The sequence below is a fragment of the Melospiza melodia genome, chromosome 15 (assembly GCF_035770615.1).
Source record: "Melospiza melodia melodia isolate bMelMel2 chromosome 15, bMelMel2.pri, whole genome shotgun sequence".
Lineage (NCBI taxonomy): Eukaryota > Metazoa > Chordata > Aves > Passeriformes > Passerellidae > Melospiza > Melospiza melodia.
In genome coordinates this window covers 5,639,764-5,664,691 of record NC_086208.1, presented here as the reverse complement: position 1 = coordinate 5,664,691, position 24,928 = coordinate 5,639,764, and the positions used below count along the sequence as shown (strand labels likewise).

At 40.4% G+C, this 24,928-nt stretch overlaps 1 protein-coding gene across 1 annotated transcript; it reads right to left on the bottom strand.

Moving 5' to 3' along the window:
- On the bottom strand, positions 1-20,579 carry CA12 (carbonic anhydrase 12). The gene is made up of 10 exons (XM_063169533.1): positions 20,363-20,579; positions 19,596-19,616; positions 13,418-13,597; positions 10,746-10,888; positions 10,382-10,477; positions 8,669-8,732; positions 8,086-8,243; positions 6,897-7,023; positions 2,485-2,569; positions 1-1,792 (listed from the first exon to the last, which is right to left on the bottom strand). The coding sequence occupies exons 1-10, from the start codon at positions 20,451-20,453 to the stop codon at positions 1,708-1,710; spliced, it is 1,050 nt and encodes a 349-aa protein (XP_063025603.1). The 5' UTR covers positions 20,454-20,579; the 3' UTR covers positions 1-1,707.
- Between the last annotated feature and the right edge of the window lie 4,349 nt (positions 20,580-24,928).

The window sequence follows — 24,928 nt, the reverse complement described above, 5'->3', positions numbered from 1 at the left end:
GCTTAAGGACCACTGGCAGTGCAAAGTCACAGTACAAAGAGAGTGACTGGTGGATGTTTCCAATCAACTGAGGTAAAGGTCAAAATACACAATAAAATGTTACTGTTCTGGAAGAAACAAGAGAAGCATAGACAAAGACACAGCAAAAAATTATTATGCAATTTTGTCTTTAAACACTTTTATTCAAAGAGTAAGTTATGTTCCCCGTAGCACACAAATGCTGCTTTTGAAGTAATTTCAAACATTTCAACAAGATTATTTCTATGTGCTTGTTTATGTGGGATAAAAATGGTGGCACGTGCAGTGTACTCAGTTGTAAAATTGTGCTCCTAAATTTCATGTACAGTTAGCGTTAATAAGTTATTTCTCCTTGCACTGAAAATCCTGCTTATGACATCACACAGTTTACTTGGGGATGGAAGAGGAAGAATCTAAAACACTCTAAGCTGAAACAGTCTGAATCTGCCGTCTTGAAAGGAGAAAACATGTTTGAGAGTTTATTTCTTTAAAGTCACAGACGTGGTGGTGCTGCAATGGAATACAAAAGGTATCTAAGTATAAAGTTCAGTGTTTAGCAGCATTCAGACCGGATGTTATTTTAGGTATAATCATGTGTCTGTTACTTCCTGTGTGCATACTGAGGTACAAGCATTTCAGATCTGTACGGTAGATGTCAGACTTGAGAGGAATTCTGTATGCATCACCCAGTTCTTCCTGAAGGCAATGGCTTTCCACATTGTCCGCAGGGAAATCAGGTTTGTGCTTCTCACTTCCAAAAATGCATAATCAAACTCCGAGTATCTAGCTCATGAGGTTTGAAACGATAATTCAGATTTCTTTCTAAGAGTTAGATTACTAAGAGAAGTAAACAGGAAAAAAAGTATACTGTGTAATTGCAGCTGTAATATATACAGTAAAATCTATCAGGATTTTGTGGTTAAATGACAAGTCTACTTACAAGCAGCAGCAAGTACATTATCTTCACATTATTCATACACTATAAATAAGAGCAGAATAATAAGACAATCTTCTCTAATTCCTGTGACAGTGAGGGGCTGACTTCCTTAACAGATTTGTGGGGCAGTGTGATAGCTGGAAAGCGAGCTGTTCCCCTAGTAGTGTTCTTTCAGCACAGAGTACCTGGGCCTGAACCCCATCAATAATCCATGTGGCTTTCATTGCATTTACACTTGTCTTTTCCTCTAATATTACAATTCCATTGGTAAATACACTGACATCATATCCTGCACTTTTCAAAACTGTATCTGCTGAACAACCCAGCTCAAATACTGGCGTCAAATACAGTTTGCCCTTTATCTTGTTTATATTCATGCTGCTAAAACCAATGTCCTGTTTTAGCCGGGAAGAGTTCTTGTAGCTTGATGAGTGTCTGCAGATTTGGGAAAACCTGTGCTAAACAAACCATAAAACTGGAGTTTAGGATTAACTGTAAAATCAAATAAAACACCCAGACTCAGTAAGCAGCAGACATGAAAAGAATGTGGCGAGGAATTCAGCTCAGGGGAATTCACTGATCATATCTCTCTGGAAAACAAGACAACAAGGGCTACAGAAAACTTTAGGCTGGTATGTGTTTTTAGAACTTTCTTGAGGGTTATCATTATCCAAGAACAAGTGATGTGTTTCACTAATTCAAAATAAATCAGTGCTATGAATGAAAAGGGGCTTTTGTGACAGAGCAGGGCATCAAATTTTGGAGATGTCTTCTTTCTCCTTGTACATGCCTGGTTTGTAGATGACTCCTCTGTTGTCTCCACCTCCCTTTTTGCAACTAAAATAAAAAAAAAATTAAATAACTGTAATGCCAATGAAGGAAAAGCACAATTAGTTACTTAAAGTTGTCCATTACGCATGTATGAGATTATTTTTATCTGTACTAGTGCAAATGTCACATAGCTTATTTATTATTATTAATTGTTTCAAATATTTCAGGAGACCACATTTTGTATGCAAGGTCAATGCTGAATGCAAAGGAAATCAGGCTGTAGCAAAATTTGTAACCTTAGATTTTTTCCCCAGGATTTGGCTTTGTCAGCAAACAGTGGCTTAATGATCTTTTGGTAGTACTTATTTCTTCATCTAAAAGGTTGTGATCTTTGGGAGAGGTTTTCCTAAAATTCCGTTCTCCTTGTTTCACATACAGTTCCAGGAAAAAAATGTAAGGAACCAAAAAGCAATTAGGAGCAGCAGTGCTAGCAAAAATAACAAGAAAAGAACAAATGGCATTTGGGAAATAGGAAAACTGGATAAATCTTTTATTGACCCAACCTCATATCACACAAGGAAATAATGTCTACAGAAATAAAAACAAATCATAGTTTGTAGGAAGAGATCATGTCTTCTGAAAGATCAAACTTTATCACTATAAAAAAGGTCAAAGTTTTGGACACGCAAGCACTTCTCTATGTCAGAGGGAAAATATGGCTTGAATTTTTTTTGTGATATGATAGCCAGACATCTTACCTTTTCTTCTTCAGTAGCCAGAATGCTACTGCAAGAACGATGAGAACTCCCAGAATGCAGGCTGTCACAACAGATACCACAAAACCTAAGAAAAGAGGGAAAACAGGCACAAGTGTTAATACCATTGCCTTGAGTGGAGAAGGTGAGTCTCTGATCTGCCACCATGTCTGCATTCTGCACTGGCAACCTTTGCACAGCCTTGTCACACCACGTTGTGACTGTGAATGGGCAGCTGTGCACAGATGTTCTCTGGGATGTCCCAGTGCCACAGCTGGCTCCACAGCTCACAGTGCTGGGGTGTGATGCACATGTTGAAGCCACAGTGCCAGTGTGGAGGCCCTGGTACAGCAGGTCATAGCAGGAGTATGAGTTTTATGCTATGATAAATTAGAGCTCATAAACAAACTCAAAGAATTAAACCCAGGCAATCAAGGACATTAAATTCAATCCTTTTTGTTCTCTCACACCACAGAGCACCACTGACTGTGGACAGCTGAAGAATAATATTCTTTGCTGCTGAGAACATTGCTGAAAGGCATCAAAGAAGGTAAAAATGAATTCAGGATATTGGTATGAAAAACTGAGTGATCCCTTGTTTGCATAAAGATTTAAGGATTATCATAATGCTATGTTTCTTAGTGAGCTTCATGTATGCTTTTGGCAATTATGGTATTTTTTATTTATTTTGACTTCCACAAAGATCCTGGAAGTGATCTCCCTTTTCTTAATTGCATTTTCTTAATTTATTTACACATTTTTTAAAATAGTTTTTCAAATGATTGGCTCTCACTAGGCAACATCAAAGCACTTTCAGAGTCAAACTGACAGGTTTCATGCATTCCATCTAAATATTTTCTCCTATTAAATCAGCTGTTGATGAAAAACAAGTGTAAAATGTAGAGTTTAACCGCATTTGACCCATTAATTTGAAGTCCAGCTGAATGGAAGAAGCTTGCAATCCATGGAATTGAAGAGGAGCTGTTTTGTGAAAGGTGAGTATTGTCATAGTAAAGGCATCAAATGGACACAAAAATGTAACACCAAAGAGATAACTGTAGAAAAAAAAAAAAAAAAAAGAGCTTGTAGTTTGAAGGGAAAGGGCAGGGAGCACTTCTGTGTGATGAGAGGATCTTCTTAGAAAATTTAATAAGATAGTATTTCAGCCTGGTACCCAATCAAAACTAGACACAAGTTCCTGTTTAACTCAGGTGATTTGAACATTACAGCAAATTCCAGCTGCATTTATGTGAAGGGGAATTTATTGGAATAAATTGCTGATGAAACAAAGTGTATTACAAACACACATGAGTTTTGATGAGTAATACTTAAAGATTAGAGGCTTTTTGAAATGTGGTTCTTATAAATATAGGTGTGAATTTAGATGGTCATTACTGGCGTCAAAAGTGTGGATGACCGAACACCTCAGGCATTTTCAATTTTGCTACACAACACAGGCCAGTGGCCCCATCTGGTGGTGTCTGTGCTCAGGGGAAGGTGGCAGTTCAGGCTTGCCAGTGATAAGGCAGAAAAGTTTCTCTGAAAACCTGCTTGGGAGGGGCTTAGGTGTGCACAACAGGATTTCTTTTACAAATTTCAGTGGTTGCCTGGCTCGGTCCTTGACTCTCTGCATGGCCTTTCCTTCCCTTCTTAATAGGTGAGCTCTGTTCCTGTTTGAGGTGCAGCTGACTGCATCAGGCTGGGCACTTGCAGCAGCCAGGTGTGCTTCATTGAGCTTTGACAGGAGACATTTCTCCATATTTTTCTCTTTTTTCCCCTTTCTTTCCTTTTTTCCCCTTTAGGTGAGGGGCTGCACCTGTGAGGAAGCTTTTGTGACTGCAGTAAGTGGAATGTGAGATTACAGGGGAAATGTATACTCTTTTTGAAATGGGTTGAACATTTTTTCTATGGTTCACTGGTAGAGTCAATGAGCTTTTGTAACTTAATGTACATAGACTGAATGGGATTTCTATTAAAGTAGCACTGAGCAATGTCCTTCATAGCCATAGAGACCAGTTCTGGGGTGTGAACAGGACAATAACTCCTACAGTTTAACTCTGCTAAGTCAAGCCAGCTTTAAAGATACAATGAAAATGTTTTTATGGCTGGTGTAATCTCTAAGGCACAAAATATTGTGCCTTAGCAGAGGGAGAACCAAATGTTGTTATTTGGTTTGGCTCTGGTTCACAGCAACAATTTTGAGAGTCACATCTAGACCAAATTTTCCCCCATAAATGGAAATAATAATGCTTACACTATTTCTGTGAAATATTTGGAGATTCCTAGATGAGAAGCATAGTGTCAGATTTTCAATTCCTGGCTTCATGGGTTGTAACTCTCTACCTTCTACTATTAAGTACTGAGTATGATTTATAGAGAGAATACAGTCAGGTGCTGAAAGGTCAGTTTAAGAACGGATGGAATACTGCATTTCTCATTTCTGACTGACCATTTGGACTCAGCAGATCAATGGCTTGTAGGTGCTGTTAGGAATTGACAACACACCCTTGCCAAGCCCACCAGGTAGTGAATTGTGATAAACAGAGGATGAGGGTAGAAAATGCAGAAGTTGGGTCACTGCAGAGGATTCCATGGTGAACCTATTATAATCCCAAGGGTGGTGCTCACCCTGGAACTTGTGGTGCTTCAGGAAGTGTTTCTGCAGTGGCATTGCTATCATAGATTGTGCAGGGATTTGGGACCTGCGGAGGAAGCCTGAGTCTCAGAAACATGGAAGCTGCATTGCAAATTCTGCTGGTTGAAATCATTGCACATAATCTGGCTTGAGCAGTGATTCAAAGATGATGATTAAAATAACGATTCTGAACCCAGCTAGCTCTCTAGGCAGCAGCCAGTGAGATTGGAGGTTGAAGAAGAAAGTTTTAACCTCTTTGTGGTCATAAAAACGCCCCCCATGGCATTCTTATCTGGTTGGCCAACCCATAAAAGGAGAAAAAAAGCTGACATAATCTAGTTTTTCCCCTCTTTCACTATTCAGTCGTCTTTCCATTTACTCAAAGCATTGTTTGTGCAACTAGTATCACTTTCTATATTGATCACAGAGATGTTAGGAAACTGTTGACAATTTGGCAATCTTGTTAAATTGTAACATCTTCTTAGGTACTATGTTTAGAATCTAGCAACAAGAGCACTCCTCGTGTAACTCTCATTTCAAGAGATCAGCCAACTTTTGGTGACAAATCAAAATCATCTCTGATTTCAGAGAAATGTTCTGCCCAGGATTTGTATTGGCTGATCTTAATTTTCACTTTTCTTCTTTATAACTTTCTATTAGAATAGATACTTTATGAAAAGGTCTGTCTGCAGAGGGGAATGGCAAGAACAGCTGCTGCAGTGTGCCTGCAGGGAACTGTTTCTGTTGTGTCCAAAACAGACAACTTGTGTTTTCTGTTTTTTCACCTAAACAGTGAAGAAATGGGAGAAAAGTTGAAATGATGTGTTAACACATTTTATTAATGTGAAAGTTTACTGCTTGGCTAATCTTTTTGGTGACGCCTGCTTTTTCTTTTATAAATCTTATAATTTCAAATAGTGCAGTGACTTGCCTGAAATCATCTACCTTGAGTGTACATGCCAGCTTCACAGATGCTAAAGAGTATGTGTTTGCAAGACAACAGAGAAGTGTGAACAATGCATTTTGCACAATGTACTAAAGGCCTTTCTGTGGGGTACAGCTCAGCTTCTCACCACAGATGCAGACTTTTGTGCAAAGCCCCCCAGCCAAACTTACGTGTTGTTGTTGTGTAACACTGCAGAGTTAAGCTTTTGAATCAGTTCCTCCTCATAAAATGGTGGTGTTTTGGTTTTTTTTAAATTTGTAGCACTGAATCATACAATCCAGTGTTATGAATTATATTTATTTGCCAAGTTTGAATTCCTCAAGGACCTTTTTTGATTCTGTGTAATTTCCCCAAAACAGTGTCCCTGAAGTTAGGACTCCCTTTAAATGTGTGGCCTGCAGAAGATCAAGCCTGACCTTGCTGGAACCAGCAAATGCCACTGGTGAGACAAGGCCACCTTAAGCACTCACACTGGCTGAAAGAGCTCAGCTGTGGAGCTGTTTAGTATTTAGAGTGACAGCAAATACTTCTGCAAAGCATGACAAGGCCAATCATGTCTTCCTTATTTTGTCTCCTTGCCTTTGATAGAAGGGTTGCAGGGCTTCCCTCATACCCACTGTGGAAAAAAAATTCTTGCCTACCCTGGGAATACCACATTCCTGTAGAGTTGCCCATGCACAATGCAGTATGAGGAGAAAAGGCAACCGAGTGAACTGCAGGGAGATATCTGTGTTTTTGCAGCGGTACAGTCGGACAGGACTGCCATTTCAGTATTCACATTTACACAGACCGCTGTGCACTGTTTCTTTGCAAAGAAGCATTCACACAACTCACCTTCACGGAAGGAGATAAAAACCAGTCTTTCATGGAAATCCTGAACATTTCTGAAGTTATCAACCATTTCCAGGGGCTCTGGGTCGTCGCGCTCTGTGCAGTACATGGCTGTTTCCAGTGCCAGTAACTATAAAGGGATGCACCTGATCAGCTCACAGAACACAGAGAAAGCAGTGTCTGTGTGTGATCACTGGGAGTGATGGAAAAAGAAAAAAGTGCAGTCAAAGGGAAGGGGATACATTAATAATTAATTTTTATGTGGCCTGTGAACCCAAATACAGAATAATGTTTAATGTAAAACAGTGTGACATCTCCAAGTCCATACCTGTATTTTGTTTAGATCCTGGTGAAACTACTGCTTATTATCAGATTGTCAGCCAGAAAAATTAAATGGGAGGAAACATGGTAGACTTCCCAGCATACTCTCCCTGTCATAGTCTAACTCCTAGGTAGTATTAAAGGCAACTTTTTGAAAGAGTTCTTTATTTTGGTAGAGACATGGTCTGACAGAAGCTGAGAATGCATTTTCAAGACAAGGAGCTTGCAGTAATTTGATGTGAGATTTTGCTAATAATATTTTCCCCTTTGTCTATAATTAGGTGAATCAGAAGATAGTGATTGTGAGTTTATAGTCAAGGTAAGTGGCCACCTAAGAGCAAAAGAAGGTAATTAGATAAGCACAAAAAATGTAAGTTGGGAGAACAGTTAGGGAACTCAAGATGGATAAATAACACAACACAAGCTTTTTTTAGAAACTTTCCAACCCACTCAAGTCCATCAGGATCAAAGTAACACCAAAACACTTGGTGATTAATGTTCAGATATGGAGCCCAAACAATAACCTGCAGGTAACTCATTGAAAGACTCGGAGCCAGGCAGTACATAAGTACATAATGAAAATCAAAATTCATCTCACTCAACTGGAATTTTTTCAAGCTGATACTGTACCAATTGGTGTGCAGCTGTCTGTCCTTTGTTCTGGCCAGCTGAGAACATGCTAACAACAAACAGAATGGGATATTGATTTATGTCAGTTCTGTGCTCTTCTTCCCACTTAAAGGATTTTAGCAATGGTCCCTGCTCAGTTTTACAGGAACATACGAGAAATCCAGGAAATGAGACTATGTATTTACTGTTCTTTAGCAGACAGCAGTGAGGGAAATGTGCTCTGCTGGAACTTGGAACTTGCCTGCTCTTGAGAGATTTTAACAGGGTGTCGGAACACTGTCCAGAGAACGCTTGGGTAGCAGGGAGGAGTTGTCAGGGACCCTTCGTAGCGATAATACTCATCCAGCCTGTCAGGAAGCAGCTCTTGAACATTGAAACCAGGGACCAGGACCTTCTGATCTAAAAAAGGGGGTTGCATCATGAGTACACAGGTGAAATGAATTTTTTTTTGGATATTTTCAGTGTCATATCACTAGGAAAAGAAAAATATCTTTTAGCAGAGGCGATCCCAGTTTAATAAGGACTACAGATTTTTAAGTTTCCTATGTACAAATCGTGTCTGAGACACCAAATCAGACTCCTCTAAGATAAACTGTGGCCATATTAACTAGAAAACACAATGTGGAACAAATAAGGCTCAGTCAGCATCACATGGGGCGTGCTGGCCATACGCTCTCTTCCCAGGAATGCACTGCATTTGGAAGCCTTTCACAGTCTGTGACAGATTTGTGTGGGATCTCTGCACTGTTTCTTCTGCCAGTTCAATCCCTCTCAGGGTGACACCTGATACTCTCAGCCATTCTCAGTCTGATTTTGCCACTCACCCTTGTATTTCACATTCCGGAAGTGCCTGAAGATCTTTTCATAGGATGGGCTGAAGGGTCCAATCTGCAATGATCACATTATCAACAGCAGCAAATCACCAGTCTGAATATGAGCCTGTGCTTCTGGCCTGTCCTAAGGCAAGGGCTTCCCCTGTGCAGATATTAATGTACTAGGATGGCATAAGTATTTTATAACTCAAAACATTCCCTCTGTCCTCAGAGCCATGATAATATTCCTGCTCCAGGGCTATAAGAGCTTCTGTGTTGTGTTGCTGCCTTTACACCTGCAGTGCAGACCTTTTGTGAGCACTGATCCTATTGCCCCTGCCTGCTCAGAGTGCAGTGCAAATGAAGAGAAGCCCTTTCCTCTGAAAGCAGTGCAGGCAGAAGTTCTCAGCTGCCAGGCTTCTCAGATCATCTCCTGGTTTCCAGTCAAAGCCACATTTTCCACCCACAAACATTTTTATAGCGCAGCTTCTCACAGTCTGGGGAGGTGAAGAATGACACTGTTGGGTACCACAGGGCCACAGGCCTACAGCTCGACATCTGACCTAGGCTATAACTCATCTATCACACAAGACTCTTTTTCAACTGCTACCAGTAGCTTTTCAGTCTAATAATCAATGCCTTTTTTATCAATTACTCAGAGCTGGTGCGAGCAACTCCTCTGACAACTAGACATATTAAACTGGTGTCCTTACATTAACTGTAATACCCACCAGCAGTCTGAAAGGATTTCCAAGACCTAATCTCCATTGTTCATTAACTTGATTTTCAAATACCATTGCTTAGAAATAACCAGAATCCCAGTATTACTTCCTAGTGTAATGTACAATACTCTGACACTTTTCACAGCTACAACTTCCAAATTAAATGAAATTTTACACAAAATTACTCTCAGAATCTTCGAGGTGCTAGGAAGTGAGCTTGGGTAATATCAATGCAAGCTTTGCTAACTGGAACATTTTACTTTTTGATGGAAATGTGGAAACCTGTGGTTTTGCTTTGTTATACTGCAGAAAATCCTCACATTTAAAAATTATTTTACAGTTATCTTACTGATGAGTTTTAATCCTCAATAAGAATTATACATATACAAGCTACTAATTTTTTTTCTTTTTGTTTGTGACCATTATTATCTTCATATGTGGGACTTAAGAGAGAAAAATTGGAAAGCTGTCCTGACATCTTAAAATGTCACTGGACGTACTCGTTTTCTGTAATCCGTGATTCAAAGAATCTGGGAAGTTAGCAGGGAGAAGACTGTGGTTAAATCCTAATTACATGCAGTGGTCAAAGGCAGGGTTGTGCCTGCCTGTGCCTCTCTGTGTGTTCAAACTGCTCCATGCTACAGTAGGCAGCTTTGAGTGAATGAGCTTGAAATTCACTGTTGCCTCTTATTTGATAAACACTACCAATGTAAATGAATACAAAAATGGATTTAACATAGCTGAAGTTAATTTACTAAAAAACATGAGGAAATACTCAGAATTCCTCTTTTTGTGGCATTTGCTCCTGGTTTGGTATGTGCTGCTAGAATCTGACTCTTTTTATTTTTTTGTGAAAGAGGAAAGGAAGATCCTTTACTCAGCCACTGTCTATGATAATAATAATGTAAAGAATGTAGGTGATTTTGTACATTAAAGGTCTCTCATAACTGAATGATTGAAAGCATACTCTAAACAAACAGGAAATAAAGATCCTGCATCCTACCTCAAGGAGAACAGCCAGAACAGCCAGTCCATCTGCTTTGTCCATTGCTGCTGTTATATCTGGGTATTTCTCAGAGTTGTAATGTACAATATGCAGCTACAAAGGAGAAGATACTTTGTTACAATAACATCTGGGTTATGCTCACATTTGTGTTTCACAGTTAGAAAGGACCATGCAGCCACCTCAGGATGAGATGGTGCAGGAGGGTTCTTCAGGGACTGCTGGCTGATCATAAATACTTGGCTTAGAACCTCACAGCCTTTTACAGTCATTCACCCGAGACAGAGATCCCACTTTGAAACAATAGAACCTACCCACCCAACCTTCTTTGCCTCTTTGCCTGCTCTGAGCTGCTCTGCCTTACCTCTGCTGCAAAATGCTTCCCGCCCACGGTGTGCTCAGAGCCTTCCGACTTGTTCTGGTTGCCCCAGTGCAGGTGAAGTTGAGATGCAGTGTATTCAAATGGGAGGTTTCTGATGGACATAGCAGGTGACAGATACATTTTCACTGTAAGCAGATCAAAACCAGATAGGAACAAATGATACCACAGCTCTCAGGAACAGGACAAATAAAAATACCGAGTCTGAGTATATTATATATGGAGCATGAAAAAAGCAGATTCTTGACTCAAATCCATCTCAGCCCATGGTAGGAGATAAACACTTCTGTTCTCTTTAAGCCTTTCTTGGTAGATCAGGATTTAGAACTTTTACAACATACCTGTTTCTATTTTCCTAAATACGTGAATTTAAAGCGACAATTGTTGCTAGTGGAAATCTTTGAAGAATGTGAATTTATCTCAGACATTGAAGAGACAATTACTGATATGTCAAAGCAAAATTATGCTCATGTATCTTCTTTCAATCCCCTTATAATGGTTGAAAATTGATTAATAAATTAATATTTCTCATGGTAATTTATATCCCCTGTTATACTGAACTCTGCTGCCTCTTAATCTTCTTTTGGGGACACAGGATAGAACCAAATAAACTCCTCTCTTTCCTTGCTGCTCCCAAAATCCGGAACACTGATGTCGAGCAGCAGGAAAATCCTAGGCCTTAAGAAGGAACACCTCCTCTCTTGACATGCTGGAGCATCACCCCTGTATGCACGAGCCTCCCTTCTCCTCACAAAGGCTCCGGGGTGGGGAGGCTGCCTGGCTTGTTGGGGGATTGTTGTGTGGAAATTACAGTAGTAATTCCCAATCCAGCAGAAACTTCTCAGTTGTTCACTTGGAGCGTTTGGTACTTCATAAAGCAATGGCTTATGTCAAAAACAGATTGATTGTTTTGCAATTTATCTGCATTATTTTTCAGACTGAATACAGTTTGGTTTCAGATTGCCCTGGACATGTTTTTCAGGGGAAACAAGGCTCAAAACCATAGTGAAGTAACAGCTGTGACCCTCTGTATTTTTAGACTCCTACTGAAAGGGATTTTTTTTTGAGCTCTACTGTTTTCAGTCCAGCTGATGTAGGTGACTGTGTCTGAATGAGCTGGCTGGTGAAGAGCATCAAACATCATATAGGAATTAATTGACAGCATAATTCTAAGCATCCTACTGGTTTCCTCTGGCTGAAAAGGAAGTTAGCAGCAGATGGTGTAATGATCAGTCCAACAGAGGCTAAATTTTGTTACTCAGAGGTAAATTAATTTGTATCTAAGTGTGGTTTCTAGAGTAGGAGGCATCTCTACTGCTTTCTAGGAGGGCACTGATGTTGTAAATGAATTCCCATTTTCTTGAGGGGTTATACTTTTGTCTTGACTTTCTTTAGGGAATAATCAAACTTGGTATTTTAGAGGTGAGATCTGACAGTGGTAGTGACTTAGGCTCTCCAAGGAATTTGCTTTTACTTGTGACTGTTTTGGGAGGGACAGGCTCTCAGTGCTGTTCTTTTGGCTCCTTCTGCACTCTGGCACCCTTCAAGTACACAATGACAAGATTTCCTTCTCTGCCTATTGCCTGTCACATCAGCCTGGTGCATTCAACTGTGACAGTCCAGTCTTTCACTTAGGACTGAGAAGGACTTCCAGGAAATGAAGGCTCACAAGAAAAGAATGTTCCAGCCATTCCTAGTCTGAAACAACCTGGTTTTAAAGGAGAAATTGATCAAGAGGAAAACCAGGAGTCTGTCCCAAGAGATTGGCCCTTACTGAAGAATGGGCTTATGATGTTCAATTGAGCAGGTCAACTTCACTGAAAGAATGATTTAAAAAGTGATTTTTGCATGTTGGTCAATTTATAACCAAGCATATGGGAACAAAGGCCATTTTATAATGCAGGTTATTTTGATACTTCTGCAATAAAGGAGGATACAAGGAAGGAGGACTTTATAACTATTTTTATTTCTGTGTCTTCAGGTGTTTCAGGAAGGAATGAAAAATGGTGGGGCTGACTCACTGGTATTGTATATTGTGTCATTATAGGAGACCTTTGTGAGAGCATCATCTCTGCCTTTACCTGCTGTACTGATACTGATTTGGTGCTACTGTGGGGAGGACCTGTTTGTACACTAATTATTTTTCTGTCTTCTCACCTATCACTATGTATCACTATCCATCTTACCTTATGCTAAAGAGGGTTCTATCTCTACTCAAAAGAACAGAATGGAGGTCCTACATTTTTTTCCTCTTCCCCATGCCCTCCCATAATTGGTGATGAATTGAAGAGACCCATTGCTCATATGTTATCAGTCAACCTCTTTTTAGCAGAATCACAAAGTCTGTTTCTGTATCAGTGCAACTCAACCAAAGTAATAAGAAAACCTTGGGCATTAATTCTGACATGCCTAGAGTTTATTTTAAATTTCTTTATTTAAAATTTTACTCACTGGGAAACCATTTGTACTTAGTACTTTCCCAGATTTCTCTAGCCTGTTCTGTAGATGTAGGTATGCTGATGTGAAGATATTCTCATCTGATTAGCATCTTAATTTAATCTAATAATCAAAGGATTACCCATGAGGCAAACAAACAAAACAGTGAGTTCCTGCAGCTCTTTCTTTTACCATTCCTTGCTGTCTGTGAGCTCCCTTACCTGAATGGCCATTATTGATCAATGTAAACTGGTCAGTGGAGGGCACGTCATAGCCTATGAATTCTAAAGGCAAGAGATTAGAATCATACTGGAGAATAGCTTTGTGGAAATCAATTGGTGATTGGAATACTCCTCCACAAAATGGGTATTTCTTTGGCCAGGCCTTCTCTCCATCAGGACCTGTGTGAATTAACAGAGACACATTTGTCAAACCTTCACTTGCAGTTAACACATAAATTCTCCTGTGTCAGCCTTCACAAAAAATTTGGAAAAGAAGCCTTTTCTGAGTTTTTAAGACTTTGTTTTTTAAAAAAGGACCTCATGAAAATGGAGGCAATGAAGGGTATGATCATTTTTCTGAGGGTGTTGTGACCTAGAGACAGGTCTGATTATATCAGACTCTCAGACATTTCCTTACTGTACAAACTATTTGGCACTATCTAACAGGATTGCATAACCCACAGTGAAAAGCTAACTTGCAAAAATTGAAAGTGTTATGGTAATTTGACCTGCAATAACTTGCTCAAACTCTGGTGAAACTTTTCTTCATCACAGCCTTTTGCCCGAGGTAAGATCTACAAAGAATAGATAATATCAAGAGAATTTTAATTGTGCCTTTGCTTTAATTGCACATTAACCAGCTAGCAGCTGTTTGCAGACCGTGAGATGAGATGATTTGGATTTAAATACCAGAAGAGGTACTTGCAACTTTTGTTTCTCCTTGTCTCAACACTTATGATTCTTTCCAAGGCAGGAAGGTCCTTAGGGATCACCCAGTCTGATCTGTGTAACACAAGACACTGGGCCTGCCTGGATAAATTTCCACTCCATGAGGCCATTGTTTTCAGAAGGGAATAAACCTCTACTCTTCCTTTCAGCATTGCAGATAAAAGATACTTCATTAGTGCCCAATGGATAATTACTCTCCTTGCTTTTCACTGTGAGCCTGCTGTTCCCATACTTTTGTTCCTCATTGAAGTACTTATAACATAGAGGATATAATTTCTCACTTCTCTTCAACTATGTAGATTGAGTCCCTTGAGTCTTTGATTAGAAGGCTTCTTTTCCAAAACTATAATATTCCCAGGGGCTTCTTGGAACAGGCAAAGCCAGTTCAGATATTTTCTGAAGGAAATTAACAGGCAGGAGGATACCATTAGCAGTTCATCTTATTTACATGAAAGACAAATGCCAAGTAAATGGATAGTGGGGGTGAATCTTTCCTAAACATAGTTCATGTGACAGAATCAACAAGATCAGTTCTGGTGCTTAAAGACAGACTTACTTTCTTGCTAAAGCTGTTTAAGAGTGTTCAAGACTCTTAGGGGTTAGCAGGTGACATTGTTCGCAGTGTGCAGTTTGACAGACTCAATCAGTGCTTCTCAGTATAAATAGGCTTTGCTGTTGCTGTAACTTAATTTTTTGACTCCAGTTCACTGAAAATCACATCAATTTCTTTCTTCTTACATCCTTGTGATACTATCTTAAAGTTGCTGAAATTATTTTAAAAAGCTAAAAAGTGTTATGCTGACATTATAGAAGCCTCTCCTCTACCTATTTTTGGCAAATAACAAATACATCCAGAAGAGCATAAATTCCATACTGTGGAATACGTGCTGAAGAATATTTCCCAGAAAAATATGCATTAGAATATTCCAAGAAATGACAGTTTATTAGGTTCAAGCTTACTGTGCATGACAATGACAATGAAATTTAACACTTTTTAAAGGAACTAAGATTACAGCAATGTCAGAAAATTGGTGAGAAGCCTTTATTGTAAAAAGACTTCAATAATTTTAAAAGGCTTGATAAGGTAATGAGTTCACAAGAAGATTTTAATATATTACATATCACAGCTTTGGAGACTTGATAATTAAATAGGTGATTGATGTAGTATAAAATAGAAGTCTAGTCCCAGCCAGAGAGTCATGAGGTACCAATCAGTTTTTGGTATTGTGATTGGGTGACTTAAATGTCTGGAAGAGCTGGCAAGAGAATATGGGAACTTCACACCTACGTTGCCAGTTCAGAAGGAAATCTTTTGTCTTTTCTATAAAATGATGCAGCTGTCACAGGTCACAGTCTTTATGTACCTTGACCCTTTTCTTGAGATAAATCTGCAACTCCACTCACAGGCCTTTAAGCTATAGAACATTTTGCTTGTTTCTCATTCCTGCTCAATTTAAAAAAGAAACTACAAAACCAAACAAGACCTCTTTTTTGGTACAGACCCAGATTTTATAGAAGTTCTGTCTTTTATCACATAGTCTTTCTAATTTCAATGCCTCAAAACTCCTGTCTCAAAGAGCTGAGCTCACTGCAGCTTAGTTTTGCGTATGTGAAATTGAGATTTCCAAGGTAGATAAACCACACAGCTGGAAGGCATTTCTCAGTTAGGTCTGCTGAAAATGGATTGATTGTGAACCAGATTTTCCTTTTTCTGTGCCAGTACACTCAGATAAATTCATGGAAATCACATTGTGTTTACAAAGGCTTTGTCGGATCACTACTAAAGAACAGCTTGTGCATGTAAGATTGGCCTGTGCTACAAGTCCCCAAAGATATTAACAGAAGTATTGCAAAATTATATTCAAAGGTAATTTCCTTTTTGTGTGACACATTTGTCACCCAGGCATTTCAGAAGTGTTTGCTGCAATGAGGATCCCACGAGGACTGTGTCAGCAGAGCTCTGACTGTGCCATGGGTCTGTTCTGCCCCCTAAACATTCTAATTCAGCTGTTGGAGTGAGCATGTTAAGGTAGGGAGCTGCTGATGCCAGTGGAGGTAGGATCCTTCCTGCTGCCACTGCTCCCAGGGCTGCCAAGAGCTCTCCCTGTCACTCCCACACTAAGGGATGCAAACTCAGGCTGCTCAAATCCAGCCTGTGGATTGCTTTGCTTGACACAAGTTTGCAGGACCATGTTCCCTTGCCACACTGAAAATAGCTCTGAGCCTGACTGTGCCCTCACAACTATTTAATAAAAGATGTCTGTAAGTAAAGCAGGAATAATTTTCTGGATTGTCTGGCTGCCCACTACCCAGTGAGCTGAGCAAAATACCCTCAGTGCCAAGACTGCATGGGTCCATTGTAACATTTCCTTTGACAGCTTTACGCTTTCCAGCCAGCCCCAACAACGCTGGTGCTGCTGGGCAATGCAGGACAGATGTTCCTTCAGGAACAGTGGTGTCTCCTCCCAGGGTACATTGGCCCATTTAAGATAAGGAGAAAACAGCCCTATGAGACACCAGTGGTACCAACAGACTATTGCTCTGATCACCAATTAATATTCGTGTTGCTCCAGCTTCCCACAATCTATGCAAGTTCTCTGAATCTGAAGTGATGTAGTAAAATACATTGGGTGAGTAAAACAGGGAATGCCTGTGGTATTTTTGCAGCCAGGCAGAGCACTTTGCCCTGTTTCCAGCCAGCTGGAAGCTGTAAAGCTGCTGTTTGCCCAGGGCTGAGGTGGTGGTGAAGGCTGAGCCCAGGCTCCCTGCCATGGTGACGTGACCACGTGGTTTCCATTTTGCTCAGTGATCAGTGCTACCATCCTGTGCACACAGAGCCAATATGTGTGTGTATCTTCCACACGTGTGTCCAGAGAGAAGCTTGTGAGATAGAGGAATTGCCAAGGGCTGTAGCTGTCGCTGTTACTGCATCCAAGTGCTGTATGAGAAACCTGGGCCATGTTCTAGTGTGTTCACTAAAGCTAGCATTTCTGAAGGGGAAGAGAAAGGGTCTTAGCACAGGTTCTCAGCACCTCACTGAATTGGAGTACTTGGCAGCAGCAGAATAAAAGATGCCTGATGTCTGTTACCAGCAGTTCTTGTGCCTGCATTACAGCATGAAGTTGTCTCTTCCCATGCTAAAGTTCATTAATAATTCTGTTGGCACTATTACCTTAAATTTGTCTGCAAAACCAGTTTTCTCTGTTGTAGCTGCCTGTCCACTCTGAAGGGATGATTCTGGTTCTCTGATTTCATTCCAGCCCACTAACACTACAGAAAAAGAGCCAGAATCCAAAGAATTGAAGCCTAACATCTACTTCTACTGAGTTTTTTTGGGCCAGAAGACTTCAGCATGCACCTCACAGACACACAGCGGGATTGCCAAAATCTGGGTGCATATGCTGCCCTGAGCTGTGGGGCCTTGGAACCACTCTTTCAGCTCTTTGACTAAAAATTCTTTCCTTATGATACCCTTGATCTACTTTGTCCATCTTACAGGAGATGGAGCTACATTTCAGAGAACACCAAGCGAGCCTGTGTCACCAGGGGTGGAGGCCTCAGGCCTCACTGCTCTGTGGTGTTTCCTCCAGGCACTTTTTCTTGTTCTATATACAAGGGTAGTGAAAACAGGAAGAAGAAATAGCATTGCTGTAGTTTGGCTAAGGAAGGAGCAAACAGAAGAGGTTTAGCCTTTATATTTGATGTATTTAATGCAGTAGTTTCCATTCTAGGCAAGGTGAACTCATGTCTTTGGAAAGCCTGTGCTGAATAGGTAAGGCCTGATCACATGTGGTGTCATCTTGCTTTGCCACTATGGCCTGAGGTATTAACACTGCATCAACATTCAGTTTTACATATTGTAAAATATGTAAAATACTCAACAAATAGAAATCTCTGACAATGAGCACTCAGATTTCTCCTCCACCCTTAATCTTGTACCTTGACCCTCATCTTGATATCAGTTTGCACTGTGGTTATAATGGCTTGATTTCCTTTCCATTCCTGTTGACTTAATTTCAGTTCGAGGCACTGCAAAGTGTTTCAGGGGCAAAGGTAAACAGTGGAAGATTTAGAATGGCATAAGGATCAGTAGGAGAGTATGGAGGGGCTCTTTCCTGGCTCAGAACAGTCTCTCTAATAGCTGCTTTTCTCTGTAGGGGTCAATGCTCTACCTCTGCTTTTCTATATTGTTCTGTACAAATTCAGTTGCCACTTCAGTTTTTTGAAGTTTCTTTTATACATTTGCTTTTATATATTTTTCTAGAAATGTTTCAAAATCTGTAGCTGAAGGAAAAAGATAATCTGTTTTGTGAACCTTCTCTTTATCCTCCTTACATTTAGAATGTCAAAATCAGACTGCAGTATGGAAGAGCTTAATAGGAATTGATGAAGTTGGACACTGAGAATAACATACTTTGAAATCAACACTGGTACCCAAATTCCTAGGAAGGGAGAAGTAACTAATTTAAACAAGGAAGGAGGGCAAAACTTCTGCTTTCATGGTAGTAAAAAAAGTCTTGTTTTCTTTACTGTCCAGCAGGGTTAGGTTTATCTGATGGCTGCTGTCAAAGGGGAAAACCCAGGTTTTTGTTAAAGCTGTGTGAAGCTTTTTCAGTGCTGGGAATGTGAGGTCTGTGTGTGGGCACTGGCAGATAGACATGCAGCTGGCAGGTCTCCTGCTGCTTATGTGAGGCGAGTCAGGTAAATGGAGCACAGCCAGAAGGAGGAGTTCCTAGCAGCAAGTTCACTCTCAGAGGTTCTTTGTGTTGTCTTGGAGCAGCACCAAAAGCTTAAGAACAAGCATTTTTTTCTGAGATTCTCTATACCACCTACTTCTGCAGGGGTATTTGGCATGTAAAATGCTACTCTGAGTGAGGAAATACCTGGCTAGAGGATTTGAGCAGTTGAAAGAAAAACACTAGATAATTCTTTTCTTGAGCAGCCACCAGGTGCTTCTGAGTTAGTAGATGACTTAAAGGATTAGTTACAAATTAACACTGCTTTCGTAAGGGTGTTTTATTCTGCTTTGTCATTGCTGGGATCCTCGGGGACCAGAGCCTCCAGTAACAGAATACAGGTGACTTACTGAACTCTGATTCTACCTGACAAAGAGGACTCATGCGGGTAGGGAGAGAATTCTTTGCAGAACTGGGCTGGAATGTGACAGCTGAGGAAACAGAGGGCTTTGGGGACCATCTGCAGTCGTAGGCCCAGCTTTGGTCTGCTGAAATTCTTGTCATTCCACAAGGAAATTTCGAATTCAGTAACTGATTCTCAGTCACCTAGATATGAAACCTGGTGGATGAACAGCAGATTTCAAGAAATTTGACCAGATTCAATTCTAGGTAAGGATTGTGATCCCAGTAAGTACTCACCAGAATACATTTGACCAGTTGTCTTTAATGCACAGAAGAAAGCCATAACTTTGTATGTATGAATTAGTACTTACCAATATAAGACCATTTTGACGCTGTTTAAAGAAAAAGGAAATATTACTGTGAGTATTTGAAATTAATCTTACTCTGTAAAGAAACAAATTTCTACTTAAACCCACGTATTGAATGTTGCAATATTTTTCTCTATCATTCTAATCCCAGCTGTTGAGCAAAACACAGAAAAGCATAGATACTTTCAAACTTTCTGATATTTTATGGACCTTCCTCACTCAAATGGTAACTATAATTATCCCTGTGATCGTGCCCATAGGGATGAGTCTCTTGTGGTCACTTAAGTCTTGGGGCAAGACTGCTCTCAGTACTTTTTTTCGAAATTGAAATATCCACAGATTGTCTGTAGGTGCACCCCTGGGATTTTTCTCTAGTTAGAGAGCTAAGGAATATAAGTGGAGTGTAACTACAAATGTTAATGTTACAACTCACTTAAAAGTTTTTTGACCAATCACACAAAGCAAAAGCATATTGACAGTAGTTCTATCCAACCACTATAAGCACATGTACCTGTGGTTAAAACAATGCTTGCTTATTTATAAACAAGTCTGTAATGTCAAATAAATCAGAGGACAAATTTCCCTGTATAAGTCAGAATACCTATTCTGAGAAATTAAAATAAGGATACTAACTCCAAACAACAGCAGACTGCAACAATATACAGCTTTGAGCATGATTGAATAGTAATAATGAAAGGGTGCCATTTTTCTGCATAAATGGCTGCCTTAAGGTACAAGAGACAATAAAATAGAAAGCTGAAAAACTTTACCATTCAACGGTGCTTGCATTGAGAGCTGAATCTTTTGGCAGAAAATGAGCACAGTAGCCACTGTGACTATACTGAAGCTCTTGGCTGACATCTCAAGGAAAGACTTATAATATTCCAGCAGTTCACAGGTTTCTTTGCACTCTGAGGAAATTCCCTTGTAGACATGTGGCAAATAGCAGAATGCACATATACAGAGCTTCTGCTAATGAGTTATTGCCCTCCTCTCCCCTTTTCTCTCTCCTTGCCTTTAGGGCTGCTTTTTATAAAGCTCCTGAGACTCAACCCAAAACAAATGATGTAATCAGACCTGCCTCTATGTCAGAACACCCTCAGAAGACTGATCATATCCTTCATTACCTCAGTTTTAGTGAGGTCCTCACAGGGAACACTCCAGCACTTAGGGAATTTAAACATGGAGGTTGAGAAATTATTTAGCAGAGACAAAAATGCTTTAAAAATCTGTACTTCTATGGGCCATACCACATTTGTAAGAGAGTTTTTCTAGCCTGTGTCAGAGAGTCTCCCTCAGCTCCCATTTTTGGATCAGCCCAATCTAGTATAATGGCCCACTGTGAGGACTGGAGGGAGGGCAGGAGAAGTGAGGCTCTGTGTGGAACTGGGACCATGGACATATCCCACAAAAACCTTCCCACTTGTCAGGAACAGATTTTTTTTTTTTAGCTGAATGCTCTTGGAACCATGAGGACACATGAAGTAGGGAGGACTGAAAATTCATGAAGCAACAGTCCCAGAATCTGATATTATTCAGGACATGTATGGAGAGGGGTTAAGAGGAGCACATAAGTTAATGTATAAATTAATGTCCTCTTCTGTCAGTGACTGAGGAATAAGCTCTTAAAGGGAGCATAGTGGAGGAGCAGAAGGTGAGATTGAAGAGACCATTGGTTTTATTTGAGTACATTATTATTTATAATTGTTATTAACTGCTTGCTATATATCAGTAACAGCTTTATCATGTATTAGTATTGACTGGTCAAACTTTATTTTCAACATCTTTATTTATCAGCTACTGTGTAATCACTCAATGTTATTAAATGTGCTTATTTTTTCATGTCATTTATGAGGCTGATAAGGGAAATTGACTGTAGCATGGCTCACTTGTGCCTAGATCCCAGGCAGGGCCCTGCATGGTTCTGGTCTATTGCTGCTCTTCATCCACAGCCCAGTTCCCCCAGTCTAGGTAGAGGGAGTCTGCAAGGAGCAGCACCAACTAATTAATGTCCTGTAGTCTTTTAGAAAGCAGCTGTGGCTGAGAACGCTTCCTCTCATACTTCTTAGCATTTTGTAAACCTAGATTGTAATTCTGCTTGTTTGGGTTCAGGCAGATGTAATCAAGAGTTAGAGAGCGTAAGCTATAATGAAAATGTTTTAACATGGCTTCACAAGTGCCATTGTCCAAAGCAGGGGGACACTGTCTGCCACACTGGTACAAAAGGCATATTGGGTGTGTTCAGCATGAGGGCTATCAGCACACAGCTTGCAGGACCTTCCTAACCCAATGGAAATTTGGAAACACCATTTTGTAGGTTTCTGTAGAATAAGGGGTTTTGTCATCAGCCTTCACATAGCTGGCAGCCTGTCTGACAAGCTGCTAAGGTTGGTATCAAGAGCTGAAAATTACCTGCTCTACAAAAAGACCATGTTTTGTGGGAGTGCATGGACTGAGCTATCTGCCAAACTGTGTTTTCTTATCTCCTTCCTTCATCTTTTCTGCCAGTGTTCTTGAAACATTCACCATGGTGAAGTATGCTCTGATTCTTAGAATCCCCCTCAGACCATTTTTGCATTTTCACAATCTGTACCTCTCCTCCCCTGGTTCCTGCTACAGCAGAAGCCATTTTGGCTTCACAACTATGAGAGGCATTCCAGGCAGTGCTTGTGCATTCAAGGCTGGCTGGAGAAAAAGCTCTTTGCTTCCAAAATATAAGCCATGGAAAAAGAGAAAAAAAGCTCCCTGACACAGTTACCTGCCAGTGTTCTGCACAAACTACATAAGGATTGCATTTTATTCTGGCTTTAAGAAATTTTAGGTTGATAGCAGTCTATTTTCATTTCCCCACCAGGTCAAGGCAGAGACAGAGCAACATTTTCACAGATGGGGGTGGCTCATGAGAAATACGAGTGAAAGTCAGGCTGGAATTCTGCAGTGTGGGTTTATCAGTCTTTACCTTGCACTGTTCTGTAACCTTGGTGGTGTTTTGCCAAGGCAGTAGCAAAGCAAAGACTGATGTGATCATGGAAAGTGCACAGGACAAGTTCAAAGCAAATGGGTGAGACAAGGCATTCTCATTAGAGAGTACATTTGGAGTTTTCACTTGCAAATTCTGTGAGCATTTGACCACAATCACTCCCTCTTCCTGGTGTGTTTAACCTCAGAGGTGAAGCTGTAATAAAGCAGAAAACAAGGTCCTCTCACCAGCCATTCAGGTGCTGGGTGGAGCTTCTTGCAGCCCTCGGCAGTTTGAGTCAAAGAAGGCTCTAGGGAGTGTGGTGACCCAGGGCCTGGCACATCTTTGAGGGAGTAGCATGGCTTTGAGGGCATGGCACACCTGAGGGCGTGACACATCTTTGAGGGCATGGCACATGTGAGGGCAGCTTGGGCTGCAGTTCAAACAGGCAGGTATTAGGTCATAGGTTGGACTTGATGATCTCAAAGGTCTTTTCCAGCCTACTTCATTCTGTGATTCTGTTCTGATGTGAGCAGTGTTGGAGAAGATGCTGATACTGCATTTCTTTAAAAAACCTTTTAGTAAAAATACAGATAAATGGCGATAACAAACAGACTACGGAGCATACTTGCATACTGTAAACAGAAAGCAAAGAAGGTCAGTTGGATCCAAAAGAAGCAATTACCTCACTATCTGCAGTAACTAAAATCAGTCTGGGTCATAAGGCCATCTCATGGGGTCTCACCAACTCCCCAGTTTGGGAGGATGGTGGGTGTTGGTGGGTGTTGGTTTTGCCTTGTTTTCATTACATCTGCAAGTCTTCAAGGTAAGAACTGCTTTTTAAAAAAATCATATTGCAGATGATGCACAAAACCAAGATACTGATCCCTGGTCATTGCAAGCTATGGAGTTAGAGCAGGAATTCATAAATCCAGTCCCCTGCCCTCTAAATTATTTGACCTCTTGAAATTCTCTATATGTTAGCAATTTCCCATCTGCCCTCCCCAAAATATTATGCCCTTATGAAAGAAGTTTCTGCTGTGGCAGAGTAGCCCAGTGAAGCTGTATTTAAGCGTTCTTGCATGTTCTGAAGTAGATGCTAAATGGGCTGGGAACTGGCAGAATGAGCAGAGCAGCACTCCAGGATTTCCTGTAAGAGAAGATCAGGCACTGTTGTGTGTGACCACTTGCACAAATTCAAATAAATTTCCCCAACATTTTTTTTTTCTGTTCAAACTGATACTCAGATTTAGTGCTTGTCTTCCCTGAAGTCTGCTCTCAAACAGATTTACAGGAGCATGAAAGATCCCATCAGGCACAGACCTAAAGTTCCCTCTGAGTGCATATTTGATTTTGTTCAGTGTATGTCTTCATTTCTGGCAGAAGGATTAATTTCTCTTGCATTTCTGGACTGAAGTTAACCTATTACAGTAAAACATGACCATAAAGCAACTTGACTTCAGGTCCCAGCTGTTGGGAAAACCCAACTTTTATTTAAACAGCAGACTAAACTATGATGCTTAGAATAGGTTAAACAGATCAAAGAAGCAGACTGAATGCTGTATTTACAGTGTCTGTGACTGTAGCCAGTTAGAAATACTGCTAATCTTGGCATGCAGGGGAGTCCAAAGCACAAATATATTGCCAGTTAATTTCAAGGCACTGCATTCAGTGTCTGAGAAAAAAAACTGTTAAATGTCTGCTTAGATGCACGTAGGGAATGCATGCAGTGAATAACAAACTGATTATATACAAATGTAATAAAGCTTTTTGGTGCTAATAGATAATATGACTTAACAGGGGTTCTCAGTCACAGGGATGAGATGGATATGCTGCTTTGGCATGGTTACTGCATGGTCTACAAGGGCACGGCTCATTCTGCTGATGAGGGCAGGAGGGTCACTTCAGATATGTGTTTCTGCAGGGTAGTGAGCTGTGTTGTTCATAGTGATGGCTATGAATGATGTGCAAGAAGATCTGTTACCTAAAACAGGCTCCAACACATTTCTTTGTCACCTACCAGGGCGGTGAGCCTGCCGCCACATGACAAGCACAAATGGTATCCTATGTTAGGAAAGGTTACCTAAGAAAGCTGCATGAAATAAGAATTTCAAAGTCAAAATGTTTTTTGTGGTCACTGCTGTGACTAACAGGGCTTCTATGTAGTAATTTAAAAACAAGCTGAGGGTTTGCCTGGGGGGGAGGGAGGGGGTGGTGAGAAAGGATCCTTGCAAGGTGGCAACAGCCCAGAACAAATTTCCAAAAGAAGTTTCCAGCAAACCTAAAATGTGAATTAATGGTGTACTCAGGTGCACTTTATATAACAACTAAATAGCAGGTATATGCTTGTTAGTCACTATATTCTATATTTGTCCTG

Bases quoted from the DNA above. Each gene is read 5' to 3' on its own strand.
- CA12 (XM_063169533.1), bottom strand. From the start codon at position 20,453: ATGTCAGCCAAGAGCTTCAGTATAGTCACAGTGGCTACTGTGCTCATT. The intron at 13,598-19,595 runs GTAAGTACTAAT...TAATTCACACAG, and splicing joins GTCAAAATGGTCTTATATTG to GTCCTGATGGAGAGAAGGCC. The intron at 2,570-6,896 runs GTGAGTTGTGTG...CTCTTTTCTTAG, and splicing joins TTTTATCTCCTTCCGTGAAG to GTTTTGTGGTATCTGTTGTG.